The 27,478-nt window shown below is 58.4% G+C and overlaps 2 protein-coding genes across 6 annotated transcripts in view; one reads left to right on the top strand and one right to left on the bottom strand.

Annotated features, from left to right (window-relative positions):
• Positions 1-4,214, top strand: part of PRKAG3 (protein kinase AMP-activated non-catalytic subunit gamma 3) — a 19,494-nt gene extending 15,280 nt beyond the window's left edge. For all 3 annotated transcript variants that reach the window (XR_010591496.1, XR_010591495.1, XM_065561356.1), the window contains exon 13: positions 689-4,214. Coding sequence is in view for 1 of the 3 variants with exons in the window: in XM_065561356.1 (XP_065417428.1) it covers positions 689-711 (23 nt within the window). In the remaining 2 variants the exon portion in view is untranslated. The remainder of the gene's footprint in view (positions 1-688) is intronic.
• LOC101943409 (sterol 26-hydroxylase, mitochondrial) lies at positions 3,973-27,478 on the bottom strand. Of its 3 annotated transcripts, XM_065561355.1 has the most exons (10): positions 27,188-27,295; positions 16,299-16,454; positions 12,673-12,863; positions 11,367-11,566; positions 10,987-11,184; positions 7,742-7,902; positions 6,614-6,780; positions 6,073-6,154; positions 5,372-5,572; positions 3,973-5,032 (listed from the first exon to the last, which is right to left on the bottom strand). In XM_065561355.1, the coding sequence occupies exons 2-10, from the start codon at positions 16,299-16,301 to the stop codon at positions 4,907-4,909; spliced, it is 1,329 nt and encodes a 442-aa protein (XP_065417427.1). In that variant the 5' UTR covers positions 16,302-16,454; positions 27,188-27,295; the 3' UTR covers positions 3,973-4,906. The 3 variants fall into 3 exon arrangements, with proteins under 3 accessions (XP_065417427.1, XP_065417424.1, XP_065417425.1); XM_065561352.1 differs by lacking the exon at positions 16,299-16,454 and having other exon boundaries at positions 27,188-27,477; XM_065561353.1 differs by lacking the exons at positions 5,372-5,572; positions 16,299-16,454 and having other exon boundaries at positions 27,188-27,478.

Below are 27,478 nucleotides of genomic sequence, written 5' to 3'. Positions count from 1 at the left end.
TTGAGGCCAGAACGGGGGCCAGGAGCTGTGGATGGCGGGATGGGCAGGGTACTGGCCCAGGCGGGTGGAGGAGGGATGGCTTGGGGGCACTGGGCATGGGGCCTGCTGCCCGGAGGGCCCCGGTTCTAACCTGGCTGCGGGTGGCCCGTATCCGAGTGGGAGCCATTCTCAGCTGCCAGCTCTTTGCTGGCCCCGGACTTGGGCAAATGGCCGGATCCCGCTGCCCGGTTTGGAGCCGTAGCCAAGGGGACAGGCTGGTTCCTGGCCTCCCCGGCGTCTTTAGTCCCGTGACTCCTGCTCTCCGCACCGGCACTGGAACGGCCACGGGGCTGAGCTCTGCCGTCCGCCCGCCGGGGCGTTTGCCCAGCCAGCTGGGAGCACCCCGGGAGGATGGGGCCGTGCCCGCGGGTGCGATCTGCTGTGTCTGCACGTCTCCCTGAGCCACAGCGTTGGCCACGGGTCGGCGGTGGCTTGAGGTCACACTGGGGGGCAGCCCATGGCAGCTACAAGTCCCAGGGTGCAAAACCCTACCAGTGTATTGCATGCTGGGACCTGTCGTCTGAACAGGCCTGCAGTGGGTGCATGGAGACGCGGCTGGCAGGGCCGGGTCCCCTGGCAGCTGGCGGGGGGAGGGGGGAGTGGGGGCAGCTGCTGCATCCTGGTAACCCCCATCCCTGGTTTTCTGCAGGCATCAGCCGGCATTCACTCTGAAGGTGCCGGGGAGGGCTGCTGCCACGACTGTCTGGATGGCCCCTTGGTGCTGCCCGGGGGAGGACGGCCGCGTGGGAGGCCATGGCGGAGCCTGGCCGGTGACTCCACTTCTGGGACTGTCTGTGCCTTGGGGTTGCTCTCTCTGGGAGCTGATGAGCGGCAGGACACGAGGAAGCCAAGCGGCCATAGACACGGAGCTGCCCCCTGGCACGCGCCGGGACTGCGCTTGGCTTGGAACCTGGCCGGGCCTGGCCCAGGGAAGAGCCACCAGGCCCCACGGGGCCGGGGGCAGGCGTCATGTATAAAGCAAAGCTCAAGTGACACGGGAGACACCCGCAAAGTCCAGCCCCGCCACAGAGCTCCCGGCCCCCCCAGCCTCCTTGCAAGGCAAAGCGCGTCTGTCGCCTCAGCTCCGGTTCCGCCCGGCCGCTCCCTCTGGCGCTGGAGCTGGTGTATATAACGCCCCTGAGGAACGAGACTAAAGTGCCCCTTACCCCGATGGCTTCCACCCCTCCGCTGTGTTGGCATACTGCTTTGTTAGTGCAGGGGGTTGTTATTGTAGGGTCACTCGGGTGTGCCCCTCCCGTTGTTGTGGGGTTGCTCCCCCTGCGTTGTTGGCGGTTCTGGACGCTGAGCTCCGCACACTGGGTTGTTACTGGTGGGCAGCCCACGCTGGCTGGGTACTGTGGCGCTGGGCGGTGCGTGTTATTGTAGGGTAGCCGGTGAGCGCCAGGGGCCACGCGTGGGGGTATGTGTATTTAATTCGTGGCTGGCTGTGCCACTCCTCCTGAACGCTGGGCATGTAACATCGTCCCTCGCCGGGCACCAGGCTGACATTCCTCATTGCTCCCCCTCTGCCCGTGGCACCTTGTATCATGCCCCACGGGTGGCAAATACCCCTTCCCCCATCCTGACCCAGGGCCAACCCTGGAGCAAACGCCAGACATTATGGGCTCCTCTCCGGGTGCCTTCATGCCCGAGATTGGCCCTTGGCCGCGGGCTCTGAGCGTCCCAACTGAGCCCTCTGGCGGGCCGAGGCACCAGGTGGCGCTGGCATAACACGGGTCCAGGGGAATGGGCAGCGCGGCAGCTGGAGGGTCATGCCCGCTGCTCTCCAAGCTGGGAACAGGCTGGCACCTGGCCTTGGGTGATTATTTAGGGCAGCTGAGCTGGAGGGCACTAGCCACCCCAGAGCCCGAGCTCTTCCAAGAGAGCCCAGAACTGGGGGTCATTAGCCAAAGGGGGGATGCCCCCAGCAACGCCTGCTAATCTGAACTGAGCCAAAACCGGCCCGCCGGGATCCCAGCCCGGCGCCTGGGCTGCAGAATCCCACTGGACCATCAGTGGTTGGTGCCACCCAGGCCCAGGGCTCCGCGGGCGTTTCCAGCAGCCAGCCGTGGTGCGCGGCCAGAGCCCTGGGGAACCCCAGGCCAGGGGGCAGTCGTGGGGGTGAGGGCGTGGCCAGGGGGCTGGCAGAGGTGAGAGGGCCCTGGGGGCAGTGCCGTGTCTTGCCAAGGGGAACCTTTTCCTCGGACGCCGTTGGGGGCAGTTCACTGTGGTGGCATCTGGTGCCTTCCAGCTGGGGGGAGGTTCTGGGCCACCCTCCCTGACGGGCAGAGGGTAGCACCACGGAGGAAATGGGCAAGGCGGGTAAGGGCCTGGGATGGTTTCTGGAGAGGGAGATCTCACCCTGTGGGGGTGGGGGCCTTTATCCCCCTCCCCACCCCGGGACGGCCAAGGGGTGATTGGGCTGGAGCACCCATGAGTGAGACGCCCTGTCCTGCTGACGGAGTGGGTTTGTCAGTGTGGCATGGGGAAGAGGCGGGTGGGGGGAGGTGGGGCAGTAGGGCAGGCCAGCCAGCCCCTGGCCCCAGGGCTTCCCTTGGGGCGACTCTGTCCAGGAGCATCGGGGGCCTGGCACACGTGGGGCCAAGCTGGCAGCAGAGTGAGCCTGGCTCCTGGGAGAAGAACCCGGGGTCTCAGACCCACGGCAGAGCTGAGGCAAACCCCCATCCACGGCTGGCCTGGGGTCGGGCCCCCCCACTCTGGGCCAGGCCGCACTCCCCCGTGTGCCTCAGGCCTTTCCTTCTCCCTGGTCTGCTTTCGTTCGCCTGCCACAGAAACGCTGCTCGGGAGTGAGCCGCAGCCTGGCGAACGCGGGGCCCCACTGCCCACGGGCACCCGGCGGGTCGGGGCTGCCACCGCCCGGTGACGTGCCAGTGTGGCAGCAAAGCCTGGGCTGGCAGCAGGCCGAGCCGAGGGGCTGGTTGCTTTGCAGTGGGGGAGCCCGGGTCTGGGGGCCCAGCGTAGCCCAGGAACTGCAGCCACATGCCAAGCTGCCCCCATCACGCCAACCTCTCGTCCCCCCCCCCGACCTCCAAATCAGGCCCGTGCCCCCTCCCCTGGCCTGGTGCTGCAGCTGAGCCGAGGCGGGTGCTCACTGGCCCCAGGGAATGGGGCTGCCCCCCCCCACCCTCCACATCACTCAAACCCAGCGCTGCAGGAGCTCAACGCTTGGTGCTTTATTGCTGCTCTCAGCTGGGTTACGGGATCCCCCCACCTGCCCCCGGGGCAGCGCTGGCTCCCCAGCCCCCCTGTCCCAAGCCCCGGCCGCCCGGGGGAGCTGGGAGTTTGCAAACACGGGGCAGGTTGCTCACCAGTGCTGTCCCTGCTTTGCTGCTAGCCCCAGGGCCTCAGGGCCACGGCGGGGATGAGTCAGGGTCAGCGTTGGGGTTTGAACCCAGGAGTCCTGGTGCCCAGCCCTGTGCGTTAGCCCCAGATCCAGGCAGCAGGCCGGTTGCAGAGGTTAATGGAGCTGCAGCCGAGCTCCGGCCAGGCCTGTCCATTCCGCAGGGTGGCACAGCTGGACGGGTCCCCCCTGGCGGCGCCCACGACAGAAATTGTCCCGGGGGGGGGGAAGGGGTGTATGTGGGTGTCAGGGTTCCCTCCCCACTCTGAATTCTGGGGTACAGATGTGGGGACCCGCATGAAAGACCCTCTAAGCTTATTTCTACCAGCTTAGGTTAAAAACTCCCCAAGGCACAATTCCTTCCCTTCTCCTTGGGCGGTATTGCTGCCACCACTAAGTGATTTAAACAAACATTCAGGGAGGGGCCACTTAGAGCCCTACCCCCCCACACACAAATATCCCCCAAGCCCCTTCACCCGCTTTCCTGGGGAGGCTTGAGAATAATCTACCAACCGATAGGTAAACCAGGTGAGCACAGACCAGACCCTGGGTTTTAGGACACTGAAAACCAATCAGGTTCTTAAAAGCAGAACTTTATTATAAAGAAAAAAGTAAAAGAAGCACCTCTGTGAAATTAGGATGGAAGATAATTTTACAGGGTAATAAGATTTAAAACACAGAGGATTCCCCTCTAGGCAAAATTGTAAAGTTACAAAAAACAGGAATAAATCTCCCTCTTAGCCTAGGGAAAATTCACAAGCTAAAACAAAAGATAATCGAACGCATTTCCTTGCCTTACTTACACTGTTTGTAATCTTAGATGCTTATTTCAGGTAGGGCTTTAAGAGAGGGTTTTTTCCTGCCCTGGTCCATTTGGCCGGGAGAGAAACACAAAGAGGTACAAACAAAAACCTCCCCCCGAGATTTGAAAGGATCGTCTCCCCTTATTGTCCTTTTGGTCAGGTGCCAACCAGATTATCTGAGCTTCTTAACCCTTTACAGGTAAAGGAGGGATTTGATGCTCCCCGGAGCTGTATGTTTATGACAGCGGGGAGGGCCTAGGTGGCGCTAGAGCAGCGGGGGCACATTGGGGCTTCTCCCTGGGGCAAAACCCACAACCCCTCCCTCCGCCCAGCCCTGCACTCCCCCAGCCAGGAATGGGCAGCCCTGGGGCAGGGGGAGATCAGGGCGAGGGAGAGGGGGGCAAGCTGCTCTTCGGGGTGGTGTGAGATCCCCAGACGCTGTTCAACCCCCCGTAACGTTGGAGAGCGACAGGCCCAGGAACACCCACTGATTCCAGCTACATTGAGATCCCACGGCTGCCCCGCCCCCGCCAGCCGAGATCCCACCTCCAGCCTGATCCGTGGGCAGCTGCCGTCACCAGGGCCTGACGGGGAGAGAGCCGGGCCCAGGGCAGACCCGTCCTGCCCGGCAGGCCCAAGTGAGGGGCGGACTCGCACGGTGCCCTGGCCAGGGTGTGGGAGGAGCAATGCAGGGTGGGCGCGTTCAGGGGGCCGGCGGCCGGGCAATGAACTGCAGGTTGATGGGCTTGTTGGGCACCAGGACAATGCGGGAGACAGACTTCACCTCCGTGCCCTGGGGGTCCGGCCGCAGCTCGAACGTCCGGGCGATCTGTAAGGAGAAGGAGACGTCTCATCTCTCCAATGCCCCAGAGCCCCCTTCTGCCCCCCCAGGGGGATTCTCCCCTAGTGGTTGTGCACACGGGCCCTGTCTGGGGGCTTGTGCCGTGGCTGGGGCAGTCGGCTCCTGCAGGGTGGGGGGACACTGAGTTCCCCCTCTTGGGGCATAGAGTCACGTAGCACCCCTGAGACCTGGGGGCAGCGCATCTCTCTGATGGGAGGGGGGGTGTCTGCAGCTCCGGCCCTTGGAGCTCCGTCCTGCGGCCCGTGGCCCGTGGCCCGTGGCCAATTCCCCCCGTCCGCCCGCTGGCACCGCGGGGTCCCCACTCACCCTGGCCAGAGCCAGGTGCATCTCCAGCTCGGCGATGCGCCGGCCCAGGCAGCCGCGGACCCCGTAGCCGAAGGGGATGGAGCTGAAGGGGTGGTGGGCGGAGCCATGGCCCCGGAGCCAGCGCTGGGGCAGGAAGCGCTCGGGCTCCGGGAAGCTGCTCTGGTCGTGCGCCATCGCATAGTGAGCCAGGACGAAGAGAGTCTGATGGAGCCGGAGACGAAGGAGGTGAGACCCGTCCCCGCGGCAACCCGTGGCCCTGGCAATGTGCCACGGGCAAGTGAGGGACCAAAGCCCTGGGTGGAGGGGCTGGGGGCGCTGGCTAGATCTGGGCCTGAAGGGGGCTTAGTTACCAGCACCCCTTCTTCGGGACCTGTAGGCCCTGGGCTCCCCCGCCACAGCTCTGCCGGTGCCCCTCACTCCCGACCCGCAGCCCCTGCTAGCCCAGCCCTGGGCTCCCCCCACAGCTCTGCAGGTGCCCCTCACTCCCAACCCGCAGCCCCTGTTAGCCGAGCCCTGGGCTCCACCACCCCCTACTTTACACTGGTCCCCTTCCAAGCAGAGCTGGTTTTGTGCTGCCTTCACGTGGTACATCTAGTTCCTCCAGCTCCTTCTCTGGGCCCTGCAGCCAGTGCAGCGGCAGGGCTGGGGAGCGACAGCCCGAGCCCCGTGGGCCGGGAAGCAGACCAGAGACTCCCACTCACGTTCTTCGGGAAGTGATAGCCTCCAATGACGACGTCCTTCTCCACCATGACCCTGGCGTTGGTGGGGACCACAGGGTACAGCCTGCCAGGCAGGGAGAAGAGATGGGGCTACGGCATGGGATGGGGCACATGGCACGCCCCCCCACCCCCCGCGCAGAGCCATTATCCCCATTGCACAGACGGAACCTGAGGCACAGAGTCCAAAGGACACAGGGCGTCTGTGAGAGCGGAGCACGGGATGCTGAGTTGGAGCCGGTGCCCTGGCGGCTGGCCCATCCTTCTGTGCTGGCGAATGCCCCGATGGACGTTTGGTCCAGTACCAGGCTCTGGGTCACACTGGCGCTGGGCCATCTCCCTGGGACGTGGGGGGGTGGGTGCTACCTGCGGTTAGTGAGGTGCATGGTGCTGTCACAGCCCCCATGTCACCCTCCCTTCATGAGAGCTGCCCCACCCCGCCCAGGGATGCCAACACGCTGAGGCTGGGGGTTCTGCCAAGGGGGGACCCTCTCGGGCCAGGCCCTGGGGAGAGCTGGGGACGTACCTCAGCGTTTCCTTGATAATGGCCCGGAGCAGCGGCATCTTGGCGAGATCCTCGGCACCAGGGATCCGCTCTCTGGGCACGACACTGTTCACCTCCTGGTACAAGGAGATCTGGGTCTCTGGGGCCCTGGCCAGGTGGTAGAGGGCCCAGGACAAGGTGTTGGACGTCTGGGAGGGGCACAGCAGAGCCGGGGTGAGGTCGCAGGGAGGAAAAGCGGGAGCAGGCTGTGACATACAGGGTGCCCCATGCTGCCTGATCCAGCCCCCCGCCCTGCCCCACATGGACAGCTCCTCTCAGAGCCAGTGGCTGCAGGACACCCCCCCAAGCAAAGCCTTCAGCAGCTCCGAGCTCAGCGTAAACCCAGCTCAGCACGGCAGGGACTGCCAGCCCAGAACCCCCACGGCTGGTTATGTTATGCGAGTGCCAACTGAGATGGGGGCCCCAGCGTGCCAGGCGCTGCCCACACGACTACACAGATGGGGCCCCGCTGCGCTGGCTGCTGCCCAAACCCATACAGAGATGAGGGCCCGTTGTGCCAGGCGCTGCCCAGACCCTATGGAGACGGGGACCCTGGTGCACTGCCCAGACCCCTATGGAGACAGGGCCCCATTGTGCCAGGTGCTGCCCAGACCCTATGGAGACAGGGGCCCTGGTGCACTGCCCAGACCCCTATGGAGACAGGGCCCCGTTGTGCCAGGCGCTCCCAGACCCCTTTGGAGACGGGGCCCCCGTTATGCCAGGCACTGCCCAGAGACAGTCAGGGACAGCTCCTGCCCTAAAGAGCTCACCCTCTAAATAGACCCGAAAAAGGCAGTGAGGGGAAACTGAGGTCCAGACGGGACGGGACTCACCCAGCAAGGCTGTGGCAAGCTAGGAATGGAACCAAGGCCGATCCGCTGCTCTACCCACTAGGCCCCATGGCCACAGAGTCCACAGCTACCCAGCGCGCTCCCTTTGGACCCACCACATCTGCCCTTGGGGTGCCTGCCCCGCCCCACCCCTCCCCACACACAGCAGCTCCTCAGCAACCCCACGCAATGGGGTTTGTGCAGCAGCCCCCGGGCCTGACCCCGCTGTGGCAGGGAGCCGGAAGGAGGCCAGGTGGCCGTCTCCGCCGCACCGCCCTACCGTGTCCACGCCAGCCAGCAGCAGCTCGGCCACGCTGCCGTACACCTCCTCCGGCGTCAGCCTGCCGCTGGCCAGCAGGTAACTCAGGTAGCCCGACACCTGCTCGCCTCGCTCCAGACGCCCCTCCAGCTCCTCCGTCTTCCTGTCAATCAGCTTCTTGCCTGCAGAGCCGGAGAATCGAGCCCGGTCAGACCTGGCCCTCGGCGGGGGTGGGGGGCAGCTGGACTGTCGCACAGGGGAGGGGGAATCAGTGGGTCCAGATAAGCCAATCCTGTGCAGAGACAGAGGTGGGGGAAGGGCCTGGGGACCGTCAAGGGCTGCCCACAAAGCGACGGGGGTCACAAGCCCAGGTGATGCCCAGCTGTGAGCTCACTGCCAAGGCTCTCCCCAGACGCCTCCGCGGTCTCTGTCTGGATCCCACCGTGACCCGCAACTCGGGAGCACCCCCAATGGGCACGCCTCTCCCCCTATGGAACGGGGCTCCCCAGAGAGCCCCCTCCCGCATGTGCCAAGAGACGCAGACTCTCGGGCAGAGCATCTCCCTGCCAGGCATGGCCAGGCGAGCCACTGTCAAGGGGGGGTCAGGGTGACAGCCCGCCTAGCCCAGTGCTATAGCACCAGAGACTGGGGGGATCATGGAGTCCCTCCCTCACAGGGATGGGCCATGAATACATTACAGGGGCTGGCCGGGAGATTTCACTCTCCCCCCAGCTCCGTGCTGCACACCTCTGCCAGTGGGTACTTGAGGGGCTCCCTGACTGTGGATGGAGCCAGGCAGGGAGGGCACCAAGCCCAGGGCAGGATTGAAGCACTCCCTGCCGTAACTCGATGGAAAAGAGGAGACGAAGGGGGGATATGATAGAGGTCTATAAAATCATGAGTGGTGTGGAGAAAGAGAATAAGGAAAAGTTATTTACTTGTTCTCATAATATAAGAACTAGGGGCCACCAAATGAAATGAATGGGCAGCAGGTTTAAAACAAATAAAAGGAAGTTCTTCACGCAGCGCACAGTCAACCTGTGGAACTCCTTGCCTGAGGAGGCTGTGAAGGCTAGGACTGTAACAGGGTTTAAAAGAGAACTGGATACATTCATGGAGGTTAAGTCCATTAATGGCTATTAGCCAGGATGGGTAAGGAATGGTGCGGCCATTCTTATGTTCTTAGGATGGGATCGAGTGGATCCTTGTTGCCCCCCAGGACTGACAGTGGCAGGGGGCAGGGGTCTGAGCCGTGCACCCCGGAGCAGATTGGTCTCCCTGTGCGAATTGTCCTGCCGCACATCTGAGCTGCAGCCAATCTCCCTGCAGCCCTCGGTCCCAGGGAGAGGGGCGAGCAGAGACCCCGAAGCAGCAGAATTCGCTCTGGCTGCCTGGGACCCCTCAAGGCCAATGGCTCCGTGTCAGCAACTCCTCCCAGGCCTGACAAACCCGCTCCGGCCAAGCCACTGCTCTCCTGGCGCTCACCCCACAAGAAAGCCGCCCACACACGGGTCGCTAATATCGCTGCAAAACGTACAGACTCCTGCTACCTACGGAGCCGCGCTCAGACGGAAATTCTGTTCCCCAGTGTGGCACACGCCGACGCCCGTCTGCCCCGGCTCCGATGGCAATTAATCATTGCAAAGCCAACCCCCTGGAAGCCCCATTTACATGGTAAGTCATCAAGAAATAAAGGGGGGGGGGGAGAAGTGAAACAAGCCGCGGAACAAGCAATGGGGGAGGAGTGGCCGTAGCTGTGGGGGCATTGCAAAGGCTGACGGGCCTATCTAAGACAGGCAAAGGGACCCTGGGTTATCCAATCAAAGAGGAGCCCCCTGGAAGTACGTCTACACTGAATTAAAAACCCGCGGCCGGCCTGTGCCAGCCAACTCGGGCCGTGGGGCTGTGTGGATTTCTGGGCTTGGGCTGCAGCCCGAACTCTGGGACCCTCCCACTTGGCAGGGTCCCGGAGCCCAGAAGTCTTAGCCCGAGCCCTGTGAACCCGAGTGAGCTGGCCCGGGCCAGCCGTGGGTGCCCCCTTGCAGTGTAGGGTGAGGGGTGAGAACTCGGATCCTGGGTCTGACTGAAAACCAGCAGCTCTGTCAAAACCTGCTTTGCTGTATAGGACCAGGAACCAGTGTAGACCCAGGCCTGCGATTCACACCTGGAACCTGGTCTGTTTCCATTTCTCATCTGCACTCACGTGTAGCCTTTGCTAATCAACGTCCAGTTGTTCCACTATAAATATGCTTCACTGCCCGTGCTAGTACAAGGACCCAATCCTGGCTAGTGCCCACCCAGCTGCGTGGACCCTGTCTCTCTGCAGACAGCTTGCCCCAGTGCCAGGGGCGGGCTATTCCCAACAGGCTCGGGGTGGGGGGTGGAGGGGGGGGGGGTCTGTCACTAGCCTGCTGTGACGAAGTGGGACTGTTCTTAATGTTTCCTCTGAATACTGTAGGGGTGCCTCAGTTTCCCCTATGCATTTCTTAAGTCTCTAGGTGGTGGGATAAAGGCCAGTGTGCATAAATGGGCGACGCTCTGTCTCCTGGCAACTAATGGCCGGGGCCCTTCCCCCTGCAAGGGTATGCTGAAGGTGTGTGAGAACAAAGAGATCAGGTGACCTCCTGGCCCGGGAAAGAGACAAAGGCCAGAAAGGAGGAGAGTTTCAGTTTGGAGCTGGCTGGGGACAGGGAGTGAGGGCAGACGTTGGTGTCTGGCTCGCTGCCCCCCAGGATGGACCCGGCTGTGGGGTCCTGTTCTCTGTACCTACAAGCTCTGTGTTAGACCATGTTCCTGTCATCTAATAAACCTCTGTGTTACTGGCTGGCTGAGAGTCACGTCTGACTGCGAAGTGGGGGGTGCAGGACCCTCTGGCTTCCCCAGGACCCCGCCGGGGCGGACTCGCTGTGGGAAGCGCACGGAGGGGCATATGCTGAATGCTCCCAGGAGAGACCCAGGAGGTGAAGCCGTGTGAGCTTCTTGCCCTGAAGACACTCTGCTCCGAGGGAGAGGAGGCTCCCCAGAGTCCTGCCTGGCTTTGTGGGGAGCAGTCCCAGAGCATCGCCCGGGGACTCCGGGACACCTGCGCACAGAGGGCAGGGCTGGGAGATCTGGAAGCCAGGACTTGGTTTCAGGGAGCTGAGCTGCAGCAGGCAAAACTGCTCCCCCCCGAAGGGCCAGGGGTGGGGACGCGGCTCCCAGCCCTGGGTACCGTCCCAGCGATGCCAGGGTGGCGCCTGGCCCGGCTCCCCGCCCTGGTCACAGACCGAAGGCGAAGATGGTGTCCCAGCTCTCCAGGTAGCGGTTCCAGAAGGGCAGCAGCTCCCGGCTCCACTGGGGCACGACGGTGGCGAAGATGGAGTTCTTCAGCATGAGGCCGATGGCGTCGATGAAGCGCCGCGTCTCCGCGGGGATCTCCCGCTCCAGGCACCCGATGCGGGTCTCGAAGAGGATGTAGGAGATGCCTGGCGGGAAGGAGAGGAGAGTGGCTGCTCTGGGCCCTGAGCAGACAGGGCGAGGGGCACAGGCCCAGGAAGCAGCACGAGGCTGCAGTAGGTCCGTCTGGATGCACTGGGGGCAGTGTGCAATGGCCCACGGGGACCCCTGAGCCCCGTCCTTCCTCCCAAGCCGCCCCCTTGCCACCTACCTTCCAGGGCGAATCTGTAGAGCAGGTTGGCCACGTCCCCCACCAGGACCCCCGAGGGGCTCCCCGCCCTCTCTGCCTGCAGCCGGACCATCAGGTCCGACACCACCTCGTTGATGGCCCCCGCGTACAGCATGGCCTCCGACGGCTTCAGCATCCGCTGGTTGAGGACCTGGCGCAGACGGTACCAGCGTTCCCCTTCCCTGGGGGAGAGGCAGGAGATGGCTTAGCGCCCGCCCACGCCAAGGGGCAGCTGGGAGCGGGACGCCAAGCTGCCCCCCCCGGTACACGCGGGGCTGGCAGGGAAGAGCCGAGAGATGAAGGGAAGGACGGGAACTCCCCTGTAACACCGGAGGTCGCTTTTCCTTCCCAAGGTAGAGCCTCCCCCCAATTCCAGCTGCACCCGCTGTGTGGCCCCCACTTCCCCTCAAGAACCAGCCCTGCACCCGGAGAGCCCCTGCCACAGTGCCAGAGAGGGGGACAACTGTACCAGGGCACTAAACCCCCTGCTCCAGGGCATGACCCAACCACGGACTCTTGGGCATGGAGGGAAACATCCCGCGGGCCGGTTATTCCAGAAGTGCCCATTCGGGAGGGAGTGGGGGCGTGTCCTGGTCAAACCCCATTGCCTCTGTCCCTCCACCTCCCTGCTGCCCATAACACCGGTCTGACCCGTCTGGGGTTCTGACCCTCCTCAGCTACGGGCCCTGCGCCCAAGACCACGGAGGCTCGGTCACTAGCGGGACCTAGCCGGCATCACCAGAAATGATCTGTGATGAAAATGTCAACAGAAACTCCCACGTTTCCCCAGCACCAAAACCTTTCGGCCCAATCCTCGACGTCGCCCCAATTTCCTGCTCTCCGACCAACCATTTAGAAGCAATCCTGCCGTCTCTGTACGGCTTTGGCAGGCCGTGCTGAGCCTTCGGGACGGAGCGAAGGCAAGTGTCCGAATGCAATGCTCCCTGGGTACCAGCACCGCCGGTCAGTCACCCAAGTAATGGCACTGCTCTCGCTAGCCCACACGGGAATCACTCCGTTCCCTAGAGCTACGTTTCTCAGCTTGCTGCCTTCCTCAACTGGGCCAGGGAGCTCTCCGGGCCTGGCGCCGGTCCATGGACCAGTCGTGGAGAAACACCGGCCTAGAGGGTCCGAAGGGACCATTAGCTCAAGTAGTCTCACCTCCTGCCTATGGCAGGCCAGTCTATCGTACGCAGCTGCTCGGGACGCCAGCCCTGTATTGACCTGGGGGCCCATACGAGGTTTGCATTGCAGCGGCGCTCGGGAACGCCTTGATCATTGGACTCACTCGGTGAACGGGCCGTAGGGCAGCTGCCGGATATCCCGATGCTCCTTCCACAGGGCCATGTCGCTCCTCATGGGGTATTTCCCCTCCTGCCTCAGCAGCTGCTCCAGGATCTCCGGGCTCCCGATGTTCACGTTCTTGTACTTCCCAAAGGTGGATTTCCACATGGGGCCGTACAGCTTCCGGAACAGCACCTGCAATTCACGACAGCAGGTTGGCCCCGACCGGCCCGCCAGCCCCCCCGGAGGATGTAGCCTTGCATTGCTGGGCTGCCACTTCCAATCCAGCCCCAGGGCGGGAGTGACCAGACACCACAGTGATGGTCGGGGAGCAGAGGGCTTTACCTCCCCATGCTCCAGCGGGCCAGCCAGAAACCTCCCTGCAGCCCATGGTAAAATTCAATGTCCCTGGGCACTGGGCTACTTCCCTTCCTGAGAGGTTGCATTTTGTTTTGGGAGTGGGGCGGCATATCTGAATGTTACCACCGAGAACCTCAGATTCCACCCTGGCGGACGCTGGGAGATTCCTACCCCGAATCTTCCCTTTGCTGGTAACAACACCTAGGCGCTCTCCGAGACGGAGGTGACAGGAGAAGGCGGGCTGGCACGAGTCACCTGGCAGCACACCCAGATGGTCCACCCAAGAGATTTAAAGGAGCTATAGAACAAGGGGCCAAGCTATTAGCAAACCCCCACAACCTCTCACTAAAAAATGGCCCTGGTCCCGGAGACCTGGAAAGCAGCAAATGCTGTCGCTATTGTTTTAAAAGGCTCTTGGGGCGATTGGGGGAATTCCAGTTGATATCTGGCATGTTGGCTGAAAGGAGAATTAAAAACAAAACAACAAAACACCGGAAATCCTGCTTGGAGCAGCTCTGCCCGGCCCGGATCTGCCAAGCCAAGCCGCGCCTCCCTGATCTCTGACCATTTTGGCCGTGAGGAGCAAGGAACGGATAAAGGAGACCAGGTGACACAATGTATCGAGATTCCAAAAGGCCTTGGACAAGGTCCCATACAAGTAGCCACAAAAGAAGCGAAATTGTCCTGGAGCGAGAGGCAAAGTATTGTCGTGGCACAAAAACAGGCCAGGAGTCAGAGAGCAAAGAACAGCATTAAATGGTCCATTTCCATCCTGGCCCCAGGGTACCGGTGGTACCCTTCAGGCTCCGGCCTAGGCCCTGTGTTAATATATTTATTAACAATCTGCACTGGGGGGGGGGGGGGGGGTGAATAGTGAGGGAGCACAATTTGCAGATGACATTTAGGTATTTAGGTGAGTCAGGAGCAGAGAGAGCTGATTAAAGGTTCAGAGAAGGGCAACTAAAATGATGAGGGGTTTGGAATGGGTCCCATATGAGGAGAGATTAAAGAGGCTAGGACTTTTCAGCTTGGAAAAGAGGAGACTAAGGGGGGATATGATAGAGGTCTATAAAATCATGAGTGATGTGGAGAAAGTAGATAAGGAAAAGTTATTTACTTATTCCCATAATATAAGAACTAGGGGCCACCAAATGAAATGAATGGGCAGCAGGTTTAAAACAAATAAAAGGAAGTTCTTTTTCACACAGCGCACAGTCAACCTGTGGAACTCCTTGCCTGAGGAGGCTGTGAAGGCTAGGACTATAACAGGGTTTAAAAGAGAACTGGATAAATTCATGGAGGTTAAGTCCATTAATGGCTATTAGCCAGGATGGGTAAGGAATTGTGTCCCTAGCCTCTGTTTGTCAGAGGGTGGAGATGGATGGCAGACTTGAGGATCCCCTGTTCTGTTCACTCCCTCTGGGGCACGTGGCATTGGCCACTGTTGGTAGGCAGGACACTGGGCTAGATGGACCTTTGGTCTGACCCAGTCTGGCTGTTCTGATGCTCTTATGTGAGTTGCGTGAACGGGAAAGACGACAGCAGATGAAATTAATGTGAAGTCCTGCACCTGCAGGGGGAAACGTACACTACTCACACACCGCACAGGGTCCAAATCAGGGGTCTCAAACTCAAATGACCAGGAGGGCCACATGAGGACTAGTTCATTGGCCTTAGGGCTGCATCACTGACACCCCCCGCCCTCGCTGCACCCGCCCCTGCCCCACCTCTTCCCACCCTTCCCTGCCCCCATTCCAACCCCTTCCCCGAAGTCCCCATTCCAACTCCGCCCCCTCCCTGCCCCCAGAGGGGGCAGGAGGGGTCTGGCAGAGGCTCAGGGCAGTGAGTTGAGGTGCAGGATGTTGCAGGGGGCTCAGGTCAGGGAGTGCAGGTAGTGTGCAGGGTGCGGCAAAGGGCTCAGGGCAGGGAGTTGCGGTGTGGGGTGCAGGAGGGGTGAGGCATGTGGCAGGCGGTCGGGGTGCAGCAGGAGGCTCAGGGCAGGGAGTTGGGGTGCAGGAGGGAGTACGGGGTGTGGCAGAGGATTGGGATTCAGGCAGGGGGCTCAGGGCAGGGGGTTGGGGTACAGAAGGGGTGTGGGATGCAGCAGGGTGCTCAGGGCAGGGGGTTGGGGTGTGGGGTGCAGCAGGGGGCTCTGGGCAGGGAGTTGGGGTGCAGGAGGGGTGTGGGGTGCGGCAGGGGGCTCTGGGCAGGGAGTTGGGGTGCAGGAGGGATGTGGGATGTGGCAGGGGCTCAGGGCAGGGGATTGGGGTGCAGGCAGGGGGCTCAGAGCAGGGGATTGGGGTGTGGGGTGCAGTGGGGGCTCAGGGCAGGGAGTTGGGGTGCAGGAGGGATGCGGGATGCGACAGGGGGCTCAGGGCAGGGGATTGGGGTGCATCAGGGGGCTCAGGGCAGGGAGTTGGGGTGCAGGAGGGATATGGGATGTGGCAGGGCTCAGGGCAGGGGATTGGGGTGCAGGCAGGGGGCTCTGGGCAGGGAGTTGGAGGGCAGGAGGGATGTGGGGTGCAGGCAGGGGGCTCAGGGCAGGGAGCTGGAGGGCAGGAGGGATGTGGGGTGCAGGCAAGGGGCTCTGAGCAGGGAGTTGGAGGGCAGGGTGCAGGAGGGCTTCGGGCTCTGGGGTGGCAGTGGCGCACACCGGAGCCAGGGCAGGCTGCCTGCTTCCCTGCCTGCCCCAGCTCCGCTCCGCTCCGCTCTGGGAAGCAGCTGGAACCATGTCCCTGTGGCCCCTGGGGGAGGGGGGACGCAGGGCTCTGCGCGCTGCTTACCGCTCCTCCAGGTACCTCCCCCAAAGCTCCCATTGGCCGCGGTTCCCCGTTCCCAGCCAATGGGAGCTGCGGGGGTGGGAGGGGGTGCCTGGAAACCAGGGCAACACACGGAGCCCTCTGCTCCCTCCCCTCCCCCCGGCCGCAGGGACGTGATGCCAGCCGCTTCAGGGAGCGGCGCGGGCCTCGAGGGGGGCAATCCCGCGGGTGTAGTTTGCCCATCCCTGGCCTGAAGGTAGGCCGGGGGGGAGCGCGGGCCGCTTGGCGGGCTGCAGGAAATAGCCCTGTGGGCCGCATGCGGCCCGCGGGCCACATGTTTGAGACCCCTGGTCTAAATGAACTGTATCGACTCACGAAAGGGACCTGGGCAGTACTGTAGACCGTGCAATGCAGACCTCTGCTCAGTGCACAGCTGCGGTCAAAAAGGCAACCAAGCCGTTCAGCTGTATAAGGAACGGGAGGGGAATAATTATGGGGAATTCTCTTGTACCATTGTCTAAACCAGGAGGGCAGTCGCACCCGGACACCGCGTGCATCGCATGGCAGAGAAAACCACCGCAGAGAACTGAGAGAAAGAGCCAACTCGATTAGTGGAAGAAGAGATTTCTCCATGGAGAGAGAGACTGGAACAGTCCGGAGAGTTCACCTGGAGTGGGAGTAAGAGGAGACAGGGCTGAGGGTATGAAGTAATGAAGGGCAAAGAGGTGGCAGATCAGGTGCTGCTGTGGACACTCCCTCGGAACGGAAGAACAAGGAACATTCGCCACCTCAGACCCGTCAGGAAAGCTCTTGTCACGCCAGGCGGATCAGGGCTGTGTGCTCACTGCCGCTAGCCACCACGGAGGTGGAGAGCTTCGCAGGACTTCTGAACCGATCGGAGACTCTTCTCCAGGCAACGAGCACGGCCCCAGTGACGCCTGGCAGGATTTGACAGAGCTCCTCCTGCATCGAGCCCCGAGCCAACCTCTGACTGAGGCAGGTTATTCCAGACTTGTCACTAGGGGGTTCTGGCACCTTGCTCTGAACACTGTCGGAGATGGGGCCTGTAACTAGCTGGATCTGGGGGCTGAGCCAACGTGGCAGTGCCTGTGTTCACACTACCGGGCATTATGCTTGGACTGAAGCAGGGAAAGATGGGTTTCAGTGGGAGTTAGGTTCCTAAATACCTTTGAGGGTCTGGGCCACAGTCCCTGACAATCTCACAATCTAGGGCCCCGATCCTATGAATGTGGCCCGCTGAGCCCACTACAGGATCAAGGCCTACGCTGAGTAAAAGCATAAAAAGACCCAACACTGTGCAAAGCAAAGCTAAAGGGCATTTCCCCTCTCGCTGGTTAGTTTGCAGGAGAACGAAGCCTTATTTGGAAATGTGACCGGCAGGCTGTGACCGAGACCCCGCTGGCACAGATAAGGGCACGTCAGTTATTGCACCACTGTCTGTTCTCGCTGCTTCATCAGAACAAAGCAAAGTTCCAACATATTCCAAAAACCAGCCTCTCTTCAGGGCTCCCGTGCAGAACGTTTCCCCCCCTCTCTGGCTATACTAGCCCTGAGAAGTCAGGATGGGCACCTTGCAAATGCCCAGAACAATAATTCTACAGCTACATCACCGGAGTGGAAGGAAGCCGGTCATCGGCCTAGACATGCACGTATGGGTTCGCCATTCCCCATCAGTTCCGCTTCCCCACCTTGAGAATGTTCAGATGGGTTTTCACTTGCTGGGTTTAATAACCTAGTTGCTGATCACACATTCTTCTGTCCCAGGACTGGCAGCAAACACACTGCGGCCCCTGGGGCGTACATCCGCATTTCCAGCGGGGAGTGGTCCTTACTCACAAGCGTGGCTACTGGACTTCTTGCCTGAGGGAGGCCTCCCTGACTGAGCAAAAACTCGCAGGACTGGATGCTTACTGAGTAGGTTCACCCTCTGTGCTAAGCCCTGTTCAAAGGAATTGCACCATTCAGCTCCAACTTGAAAAGCAACCTAGCAACGTCAGTGAATTCAGCAGAAAGGCTGGGAACCTGCTGGGAAGAGGGATTATTTCACTTTGACAAAGAACGCGTAGAATATCTGCTTGGCTGAAAGCCGCACAGGAGGCGGACCGTGTAAAGCCTGACCCTGCTCATTACCGTTTGCGTGGTCTCATTATGTTGCTTGTTCTCAACATAGCAATTGGGATGGCCAGAAATGTCAAGGTCTCGTGCCAGATTCTTATAACTAAGGATACGTCTTCACTACCCGTATCGGCGGGTAGCAATCGATTTATCCGGGATCGATATATCGCGTCTCGTTAAGACGCGATATATCGATCCCCGAACGCTCTCACCGTCGACTCCGGAACTCCACCAGAGCGAGCGGCGGTAGCGCAGTCGACGACCGTCGATCCCGCGCCGTCTGGACCCCAGGTAATTCGATCCAAGCTACTTCGACTTCAGCTACGCTATTCGTGTAGCTGAAGTTGCATATCTTGGATCGACCCCCCCCCAGTGTAGACCAGCCCATAGTAACTAAGTGCTCTCTATTTATACCTCCATCTGTACATCATGTAGAAGTGCACCCAACCTCTTAAGGACTCCTGGCTTTGCCAGGGGATGTTGCGAAGGCCAAAACTGTAACTGGGTTAAAAAAAACCCCAAGAGTTAGATAAGTTCATGGAGGATAGGTTCACCAACGGCTATGGTGGCCAGGGAGGCAACCCCATGCTCTGGGCGCCCTTAAACCTCTGACTGGCAGATGCTGGGGCTGGACGACAGGGGATGGATCACTCGATAATCACCCTGTTCTCATCATTTGCTCTGAAGCATCTGGTATCAACCACTGTCAGAAGACAGGATAGTGGGCTAGGTAGACCATTGGTCTGACCCACTATGGACGTTCTTACGATCTTATTAAAAAAATACAACTAAGGAAATTCCCAGGCAAAAAACTTTGTTAAGCTGCAGTTAAAGTTTTGAAAGTTTGAAAAGAACATTCCCTTTTCAAGCTCTCTCGCTCACACTCAGACCCCCTCCCCTTTGGAAAGCCTGGAAAGAGACCACCAAATCCTGCCTCGTGGCAGGGGGTTAGACTAGGGCAGGGTTCTCTACCGGGGGGACCCAGAGATCTTCCAGGAAGTACATCAACTCATCTAGAGATTTGCCTGGTTTTACAACAGGCTACATAGCAAGCACTAGCGAAGTCAGTACAAACGGAAATTCCATACGGACAGTGACTTGTAATGACTGCTCCGGACATTAGACATGGAAATGTAAGAGCAATATTTATACTCCCATTGATGTATAATTCTATGGTAAAAATGAGCAAGTCAGCCATGTTTCAGGAATAGTGTGCGCTGGGATACAAAATCAGACCCAAAAATACAAACGTGAGCAGGTAGTTTTTAAGTGAGGTGAAACTTGGGGGTACACAAGACAAATCAGCCTCCTGAAAGGAGGACAGTCTAGCAAACCGCTGGACTAGCTGACCCTTGCTGTCCCCTCTAACCCGACGGGCCTAGGACTCTACGAAATGCAAAGTGAGCGTTTCACTGTAAAATAGCAGCACCCATGGGGACACCTGGACATGCAAAGTGCAGGTTGTCCCAGCCGCCTAGTCTCTGTCCACAGAACGGCCAGCTGCAATCCCGGAGACAATCAGCGCCTCAGAGAACCAACAACTTCAGCACCCCAGTCCAGTTTTCAAGGGCATTGCCAGCTGCTGGCTTTCAGTGTGGCCTGGATCTGCCAAATGAGTCTGACTGCTTCCTGTGTTAGATGTATGAGGAGGCCTTTTTGTTTCAAACAAACACCTGGATTCCCCAGCACCTCCCTACTGTCCCCGGCATCACATGCCCCTGGGGAAGCACAGAATTGTCACAGACTGTGTTTGTGGGCGGGGGTCCCTGGAGCTGCTCTTGTCCACATGCTCGTAGCTGCAATTACCCAGGCAGAGCCACGGGGCAGCCTGTCAGGGCTTTGGCATTCAGCAGAGCCCAGGAGTTCATAACAGCACGGGCTCGGCCATTCCATTTTGAAGGGGAGTCGGTCAATAGCCATACATACTACTCTGCACTACAGATAGTGAAACTGAGGCCCAGAGCACGGACATGACTGGCTAAAGAGACATAGGACATTCCTCCTTCATCCGCTTCCCGCCCAAGTTCCTCTCTGTGAGAAACAGCCCCCTGCCCAGGTGTGCATTTAAGTGAGGAGGACTTTAGCAGCTGCTAAATATTCCAGGGTGCCCTGAGAAGGAGAGGTGACTCTTTCTCTCCAGCTGGTTACTGGGTTGCCCAGGATGACTGGACACAGAGCAGAACCTGAACCCGATTCCTCTTTGAACTGAAACCAGGAGATCCTGGACACACTTCATTGATCCCAAGGCCAGAAGGGATCGTTGTGATCAGCGAGTCCAACCTGAGATGTCATCCGAGCCCCAGAACGTCCCTGAATGAATTCCTGTTTGAATTACAGCAGGTGTCTTAGAAACATCCAGTCCTGGTTTTAAAATTGCCTGTTACTGAGAACACATCACACCCCTGGGCATGTTACCTTCACTGTCAAAAAGTTACTCGTTATTTTCAGTCTGAATTTGTCTAGCTTCATCTTCCAGTCACTGGGTCTTGTTAGACCTTTGTCTACTAGACTGAGGACAGGGGCACCATTTCAGATGGGGGGAGGGAAGGGGGCAACTTTAATCGTGATTCCAGGGGCATCTACTTGGGCATCTGAAAACTCTAGGGTTTTTTTGCAGATAACTTCAAAATGAGGTGACAGGAGCGCTGTATCTAATTCCTATACAAAGAAAGAAAATTAAATATTAGACCCACTCAGCTCTAATAGGAACACGTTCTGACATCTTGTGACAAGTCACTTAAGGGACACTGGTTAGATTTAAAATTTTAATGTACATTCTTACCCTTGAATACAACAATTGAAATACTTGTAGAAAAATCTAGATGACTTTTTATCACTTTTTTGCTGTTCACCAAGCTTGGAATAGATCATTTAGCTTTTGGAAACATCCTACTAGGGGAAGGCCCCGTGAGTTTATACTGCACCTGCCTGGGGCTCTAGGGGTGTTACCCCGCTACAAATTATAGACTAGATAGAAACTGACTTTAAATGGGAGTGAAACTGACACTCTCAAGTCACTGTCACAGAACTGCCAACCCCAAATGTTCAAAAATCATGAATCAGGCACACCAAAAATCATGGGATTGGCTTTAAAATCATGAGCTTGCATAAAATAATAGATTTGGAGTTCTTTTTCTTTGCCTTCTGTTTTTTGAGCCTTGAAGGTGCATATTTTGAAACTTTCTCCACAGCTACGGGGGCTAGACACTTCATTTTTCTTTAAGAATGAAGGCTGAAATCATCACGTATGAGCTGGGACTTAGGAAAACAGTAATTATCATATATCAGAGGGGTAGCCGTGTTAGTCTGGATCTGTAAAAAGCAACAGAAAGTCCTGTGGCACCTTATAGACTAACAGACGTATTGGAGCATGAGCTTTCGTGGGTGAATACCCACTTCGTCAGATGCATGTAATGGAAATTTCCAGAGGCAGGTATAAATATGCAGGCAAGAATCAGTCTGGAGATAACGAGGTTAGTTCAATCAGGGAGGATGAGACCCTCTTCTAGCAGTTGAGGTGTGAACACCAAGGGAGGAGAAACTGCTTTGTAGTTGGCTAGCCATTCCCAGTCTTTGTCACTCATGAGACTCGTGACAAAATCATGAGAGTTGGCAACCCGGCTTTCACTTCTGTTTAAAGGCTAGTTCCTTTCCAGAAGGCTCGTAAACACAACACTACAGCGACTGAGTTGCAGCTCTCACAGGAGAATATTTAAAACCAAACACCAAGAAAATTCTATATTTTAAAGTTGAGAAAAAAACAGACTTCTGAGGTAGCTCAGGGCCACTGCAGGCAAGAAAGGAAAATAAACAGGCACGGGAGCTCTGGGCAGCTCCTCCTCTTGAAAGAAAGTGGGAGGGTCAAATCTAGTCCTTAATCCGGTAAAACGTCTATTGCCATCAGCTCCTCCACTCATGTCCCAGTGTCTGGATATGAGTCAGCAGTGTGCCCTTGTTGTCAAGAAGACTAACGGCATTTGGGGCTGTATAAGTAGGAGCATTGCCAGCAGATCGAGGGACATGATCATTCCCCTCTGTCATAACTATAAAGGGAAGGGTAACAGCCCTCCTGTGTACAATACTATAAAATCCCTCCTGGCCAGAGACTCCAAAATCCTTTTCCCTGTAAAGGGTTAAGAAGCTCGGGTAACCTGGCGGACATCTGACCCAAAGGACCAGTAAGGGGACAAGATACTTTCAAATCTTGGCCGGGGGGAAGGCTTTTGTTTCTGCTCTTTGTTTTGGGGGTTGTTCGCTCTTGGGACTGAGAGGGACCAGACATCAATCCGTGCTCTCCAAATCTTCTGAACGAGTCTCTCATTATTTCAAACTTGTAAGTAACAGCCAGGCAAGGCGTGTTAGGTTTATCTTTGTTTTCTCAACTTGTAAACGTACCTTTTGCTAGAGTGTTTATCTCTGTTTGCTGTAACTTTGAACTTAAGGCTACAGGGGGTTCCTCTGGGCTCTTTGAATCTGATTACCCTGTAAAGTTATTTTCCATCCTGATTTTACAGCGATGATTTTTACCTTTCTTTCTTTAATTAAAAGCCTTCTTTTTAAGAACCTGATTGATTTTTCCTTGTTTTAAGATCCAAGGGGGTTGGATCTGGACTCACTGGGACTGGTGGGGGGAAAGGAGGGGGAATGGTTAATTTCTCCTTGTTTTAAGAGCCAAGGGTTTGGATCGGTGTTCACCAGGCAATTGCTGGAGAAGTCTCTCAAGGCTACCCAGGGAAGGGAGTTAGCACTCGGGAGTGGTGGCAGCAAAACCAGATCTAAGCTGGTAGTTAAGTTTAGAGCTTCTCATGCAGGTCCCCACATCTATACCCTAAAGTTCAGAGTGGGGAAGGAACCTTGACACCCTCTATTCAGCACTGGTTAGGCCTCATCTGGAGTACTGTGTCCAGTTTTGGGCCCCACACTACAAGAAGGATGTGGAAAAATTGGAAAGAGTCCAGCAGAGGGCAACAAAAATGATTAGGGGGCTGGAGCACATGACTTATGAGGAGAAGCTGAGGGAACTGGGATTGTTTAGTCTGCAGAAGAGAAGAGTGAGGGGGGATTTGATAGCTGCTTTCAACTACCTGAAAGGGGGATCCAAAGAAGCTGAATCTAAACTGTTTTCAGTGGTGGCAGATGACAGAACAAGGAGTAATGGTCTCAAGTTGCAGTGGGGGAGGTTTAGGTTGGATATTAGGAAAAACTTTTTCACTAGGAGGGTGGTGAAGCACTGGAATGGGTTATCTAGGGAGGTGGTGGAGTCTCCTTTCTTGGAGATTTTTAAGGCCCGGCTTGACAAAGCCCTGGCTGGGATGATTTAGTTGGGGGTTGGTCCTGCTTTGAGCAGGGGGTTGGACTAGATACCTCCTGAGGTCCCTTCCAACCCTGATATTCTATGGCTTGGTCTACACTACCCCCCCTAATTCGAACTAAGGTACGCAACTTCAGCTACGTGAATAACGTAGCTGAAGTTCGAAGTACCTTATTTCGAATTAGTTCAAACTTACCTTGGTCCACACTCGGCAGGCAGGCTCCCCCGTCGACTCCGCGGTACTCCTCTCGGCGAGCTGGAGTACCGCAGTCGACGGCGAGCACTTCCGGGTTCGACTTATCGCGTCCAGACTAGACGCGATAAGTCGAACCCAGAAGTTCGATTTCCAGCCGTCGAACTTGCCGGTAAGTGTAGCCAAGGCCTATGATTCTGTGATTCTAAACATCACAGTGACCATGTGAGAACATGTGTGGTCAATAACTCTACACTTCATCCTTAAATATCTGAGCCGTTTTATCCAGGGCTACACATCGGCTCGGGAACTACATGTTCTGGCCTATTCTGAACAGCGCTGACCACACAGATGGTGCCCAGTGAATAACACAAATCCTGACAATCATCGTCGGCGTTCTGGACTCGGGATGCAGTTTCTGTTCTTTGTTCTGGAATTGATGTGATGCAGCTGAAACCCTACAAGTTTGAGGCATAAACACACCGGATACTCATCCGACACTGTCTCATTCCTTCCTTTTCTCCAGCTTAGAACAAAAACATGACAAAACAAAATGGGTTTCAGCTAAAAACTAAAACTGCCCAGCAGGCATTGCTGTACGGCCCAGCCTGGGGCAGAACCGGCCAGGCCTTGGGGGGTGAGTGCTCGCCTCTCACCTGACTCTCCTTCTCTTTCTTTCTTCAGCCTTCCTGACCTCTGTGCTGCTTTTCATCCTGCCAACCGGGGATCCTTCTCAACCGCCTGGGACCGTTTGCGGGAGTCTCAGAGAACTGGCCACCTTGCCTTTGCTCCCATCGATCAGAGCATGCAGCAGAGAGAGAGGCTGGTGCAGTGGATCGGGAACTGGCCCTGAGAGACGTGGGTTCTACTCCCCCCATGGACTGTCTGACCTCAGGCCAGTGCCTTAGGGACAGAGTTTCAAAGGTTTTTAGGCACCCAAAGATGCAGCTCGGCATCTAGTGGGGGTTACAAAGCACCGAACCGTCTAGGCACTTTTGAAAATCTCACTAGGTGCCTAAATATCTTTGAGAATCTGGCCTTTAGTCTGTGTGTGCCTCAGTGCCCCATCTATACAAGGGGCACAACAGCCCTGCTCTGCCTCACTGAGGGGCTGGGAGGAGAAATCAGTTGGACCTTGTGAGATGCTCAGATACTGCGGTCATGGGGCCACATAAGTACCACAGGGAGAGTGAAACTCTGCGAGTCTTTCCCTGGGGTTTGGTCCCTTCTTTTCACCTACACCCCCCTTTCCTGAATGTAACCTTGGCTCCAAGGGCTTGGCTGTATTTCTTCGGAGTCTCCTGCATTCTCTCCTCAACATCCTCCCCCCCCCCACCCCAGCAGAGGGATTCCTGTTTTACAGGCTGTCATGGAGTGTGGGAGGGAGACAGGGCCCTGCACCCCCGGCTTCCTGCGATTCCCCATGACTCTCAGCCAGCCAGTAAAGCAGAAGGTTTATTTAGATGACAGGAATACAGTCCAAGACAGGTGTTGCAGGCACAGACAACAGGACCCCCTCAGATAGATCCATCTTGGGGTCCCAAGGGCACCACAGCCCCATTGGGGGGGTCAGAGCCCCATCTGGGCTCCCTCCATTACCAGCCAGCTCCTGCCAACGCCAACTCCCTCCAGCGTCTCTCACCCAGCCTCCCCCGGCTCCTGCCCCAGCCTTTGTCCAGTTTCCAGGGCAGAGGTGTCACCTGGCCCCATCCCCCTCCTGGGTTCTCATGTTACCTGCTCAGGTATCTTCCCTCAAGGCCAGTCTCCCAGCCCCAATGCAGCCAGTCCCAGCCAAACTCCCCTGCCACCCGCCCAGCTCCATACTCCCCGCTCAGCATTTAAAGACCCCACTAAGAACAGGCTCAGTTCATGGCTGCCGCATCCTTAATTCAATCCCCAGCCTTTTCTATGGACTCACCCTGCCTCTGTTTATAAACAAAATGTGACTCCCTGCCCCAGGGGCACCAGCTGGCAGTGGCACCTCTCCTGCAGTCGGCGCTCCGCCTGGGAGCTGCCACCTGTACAAAACTCGGCTGGGGGGGGTAGAGGGGGGGCACAGGAGAAAAAAGGAAGCACATCGCTTCCCGGCTCTTTGAGCTCTGGTCAAGGGAAAAATTCTCTACGTTATATTTGTTCCCCATGTAGGTACTTAAAGGCTGTGATCAAGTCCGCTCTTAACATTCTCCTTGTTAAACTAAATGGGTGGCGTGTCCCTCTAGAAAGCAGGTTTTCGGAGGGCTTGTCTACACTCAATTAACAGCGCTGCAACGTTCTCTCTCAGGGGTGTGAAAAAACACCCCCCTGAGCGCAGCGAGCTGCAGCGCTGTAAAGGGCCAGTGTAACCAGTTCCCCAGCGCTGGGGGCCGTGCCCACCCAAGGCACGCTAAAGCGCTTTAGCGCTGCCAATCTAGACAAGCCCTAATGCGTCGCCGGCTCTTCTCTGCCCCCTCTCCAATTTATCCACAGCCTTCCTGAACTGGGGGCCCCAGAACCGGACACGGGATTCCAGCAGCGTCGCACCAGTGCCCAATCCAGAGATAAAATCACCTCCCTGCTCCTCCTCGGGATTCCCCCGTTTATGCATCCCAGGATCACATCAGCCCTTTCGGCCGCAGTGTCCCCCTGGGGGCTCATGTTCACCACAACCTCCAAATCATTTTCAGAGTCGCTGCTTCCCGGGATAGACTCCCCCAGTCTGTCTGTCTGGCCTGGCCTCTGTTTCTAGATGTGTGACCCTCCGCTTGGCTGTACTGAATGTTTGGCTGTATTGTATGTTTGCTTGTGCCCAGCGTACCAAGTCCAACCTCCCAGACTGGATCATCCTCTTTCACCCTGTCCCGCGCGGAGTGGGAGCGCCGTGCACACAGGGGCTGGTTTGTTTTGGTTTCTAAATGCTCGGTATTTCGGGCAGAGGAGGCTGGGTGGAGAAGGCACCGGGCACGGGGAGTGGGGCTGGAGACGGTCCTTAGTGCCTGGGGGAGTTAATCCGACAGTCTGGATCCAGCCCCAGAGGACCCCGTGTCTCCTGCCCAGACAAGCCTCACCCTGAAGGCAGAACGTCCCATGGGGCCAAAGGCGTGGCGCTGTCGCCCACGGTCCCCGTCCATTGCTAGAACCCCAATGCCAAGTGCCCAGCCCCACAGGGCATAATGCCCAGCCCCCCAGCAGTGTGCACCCTGCCGCCCCACTCCTGGTGTCCAGCACCCCCCTTTGCTAACCCCCTGCACCCAGCTCCCACAGTCAGTGCCCAATGCCCAGCCCCCCAATAGTGGGCACCCTGCCACCCCATTCCTACTGCCCAGCACCCCCTGCACCCAACTCCCACAGTCAGTGCCCAATGCCCAGCCCCCCAATAGTGGGCACCCTGCCACCCCATTCCTACTGCCCAGCACCCCCGTGTGCCCACCCCCTGCACCCAGCTCCCCCAGCCAGTGCCCAATGCCCAGCCCCCCAATAGTGGGCACCCTGCCGCCCCACTCCTCGTGCCCAGCGCCCCTGTGTGCCCATCCCCTGCACCCAGCTCCCCCAGCCAGTGCCCAATGCCCAGCTCCTCAATAGTGGGCACCCTGCCACCCCACTCCTACTGCCCAGCGCCCCCCTTTGCTAACCCCCTGCACCCAGCTCCCCCAGCCAGTGCCCAATGCCCAGCCCCCCAATAGTGGGCACCCTGCCGCCCCACTGCTCGTGCCCAGCGCCCCCGTGTGCCAGGTCCAGCCCCCGCCTGCCCGGTGCCCGGTGCCCCCCGCAGCCCGGCCCGCACCTGCAGCTGGTGCGTGTGGAGCAGGTAGCCGCGCACGAAGATCCAGTAGAGGGAGCGAAGCAGCCCCGGCCCCGGCAGCTCCTCGGGGTCCTTCAGCCGCCGTTCGCCCGGCGCCGCAGCGGCTGCTCCGGCCGCGCTGGCTCGACCCCTCCCGGCCGGCTCCGGGCGCGGCGCCCCGGTCAGCGGCTGCAGCCAGCGGCGCAGGGGGAGCCCCGCAACGCGGCGCCCGCTGCCCGGCCCCGCCATGGCCCCACTGGCCGCGCCAAGGCGGCCCAGAGCGGAGCCGGCCCC

The sequence above is a fragment of the Chrysemys picta genome, chromosome 11 (assembly GCF_011386835.1).
Source record: "Chrysemys picta bellii isolate R12L10 chromosome 11, ASM1138683v2, whole genome shotgun sequence".
NCBI classification, from domain to species: domain Eukaryota; kingdom Metazoa; phylum Chordata; order Testudines; family Emydidae; genus Chrysemys; species Chrysemys picta.
The sequence above is the reverse complement of the archived record's forward strand: the minus strand, read 5'-3'. Positions and strand labels throughout refer to the sequence as shown.

Bases quoted from the DNA above. Each gene is read 5' to 3' on its own strand.
- LOC101943409 (XM_065561352.1), bottom strand. From the start codon at position 27,433: ATGGCGGGGCCGGGCAGCGGGCGCCGCGTTGCGGGGCTCCCCCTGCGC. The intron at 11,567-12,672 runs GTGAGTCCAATG...CCTCTCCCCCAG, and splicing joins CCCTACGGCCCGTTCACCGA to GGAAGGGGAACGCTGGTACC. The intron at 7,903-10,986 runs GTCTGTGACCAG...CCGGCTCTGCAG, and splicing joins GGACACCATCTTCGCCTTCG to GCAAGAAGCTGATTGACAGG.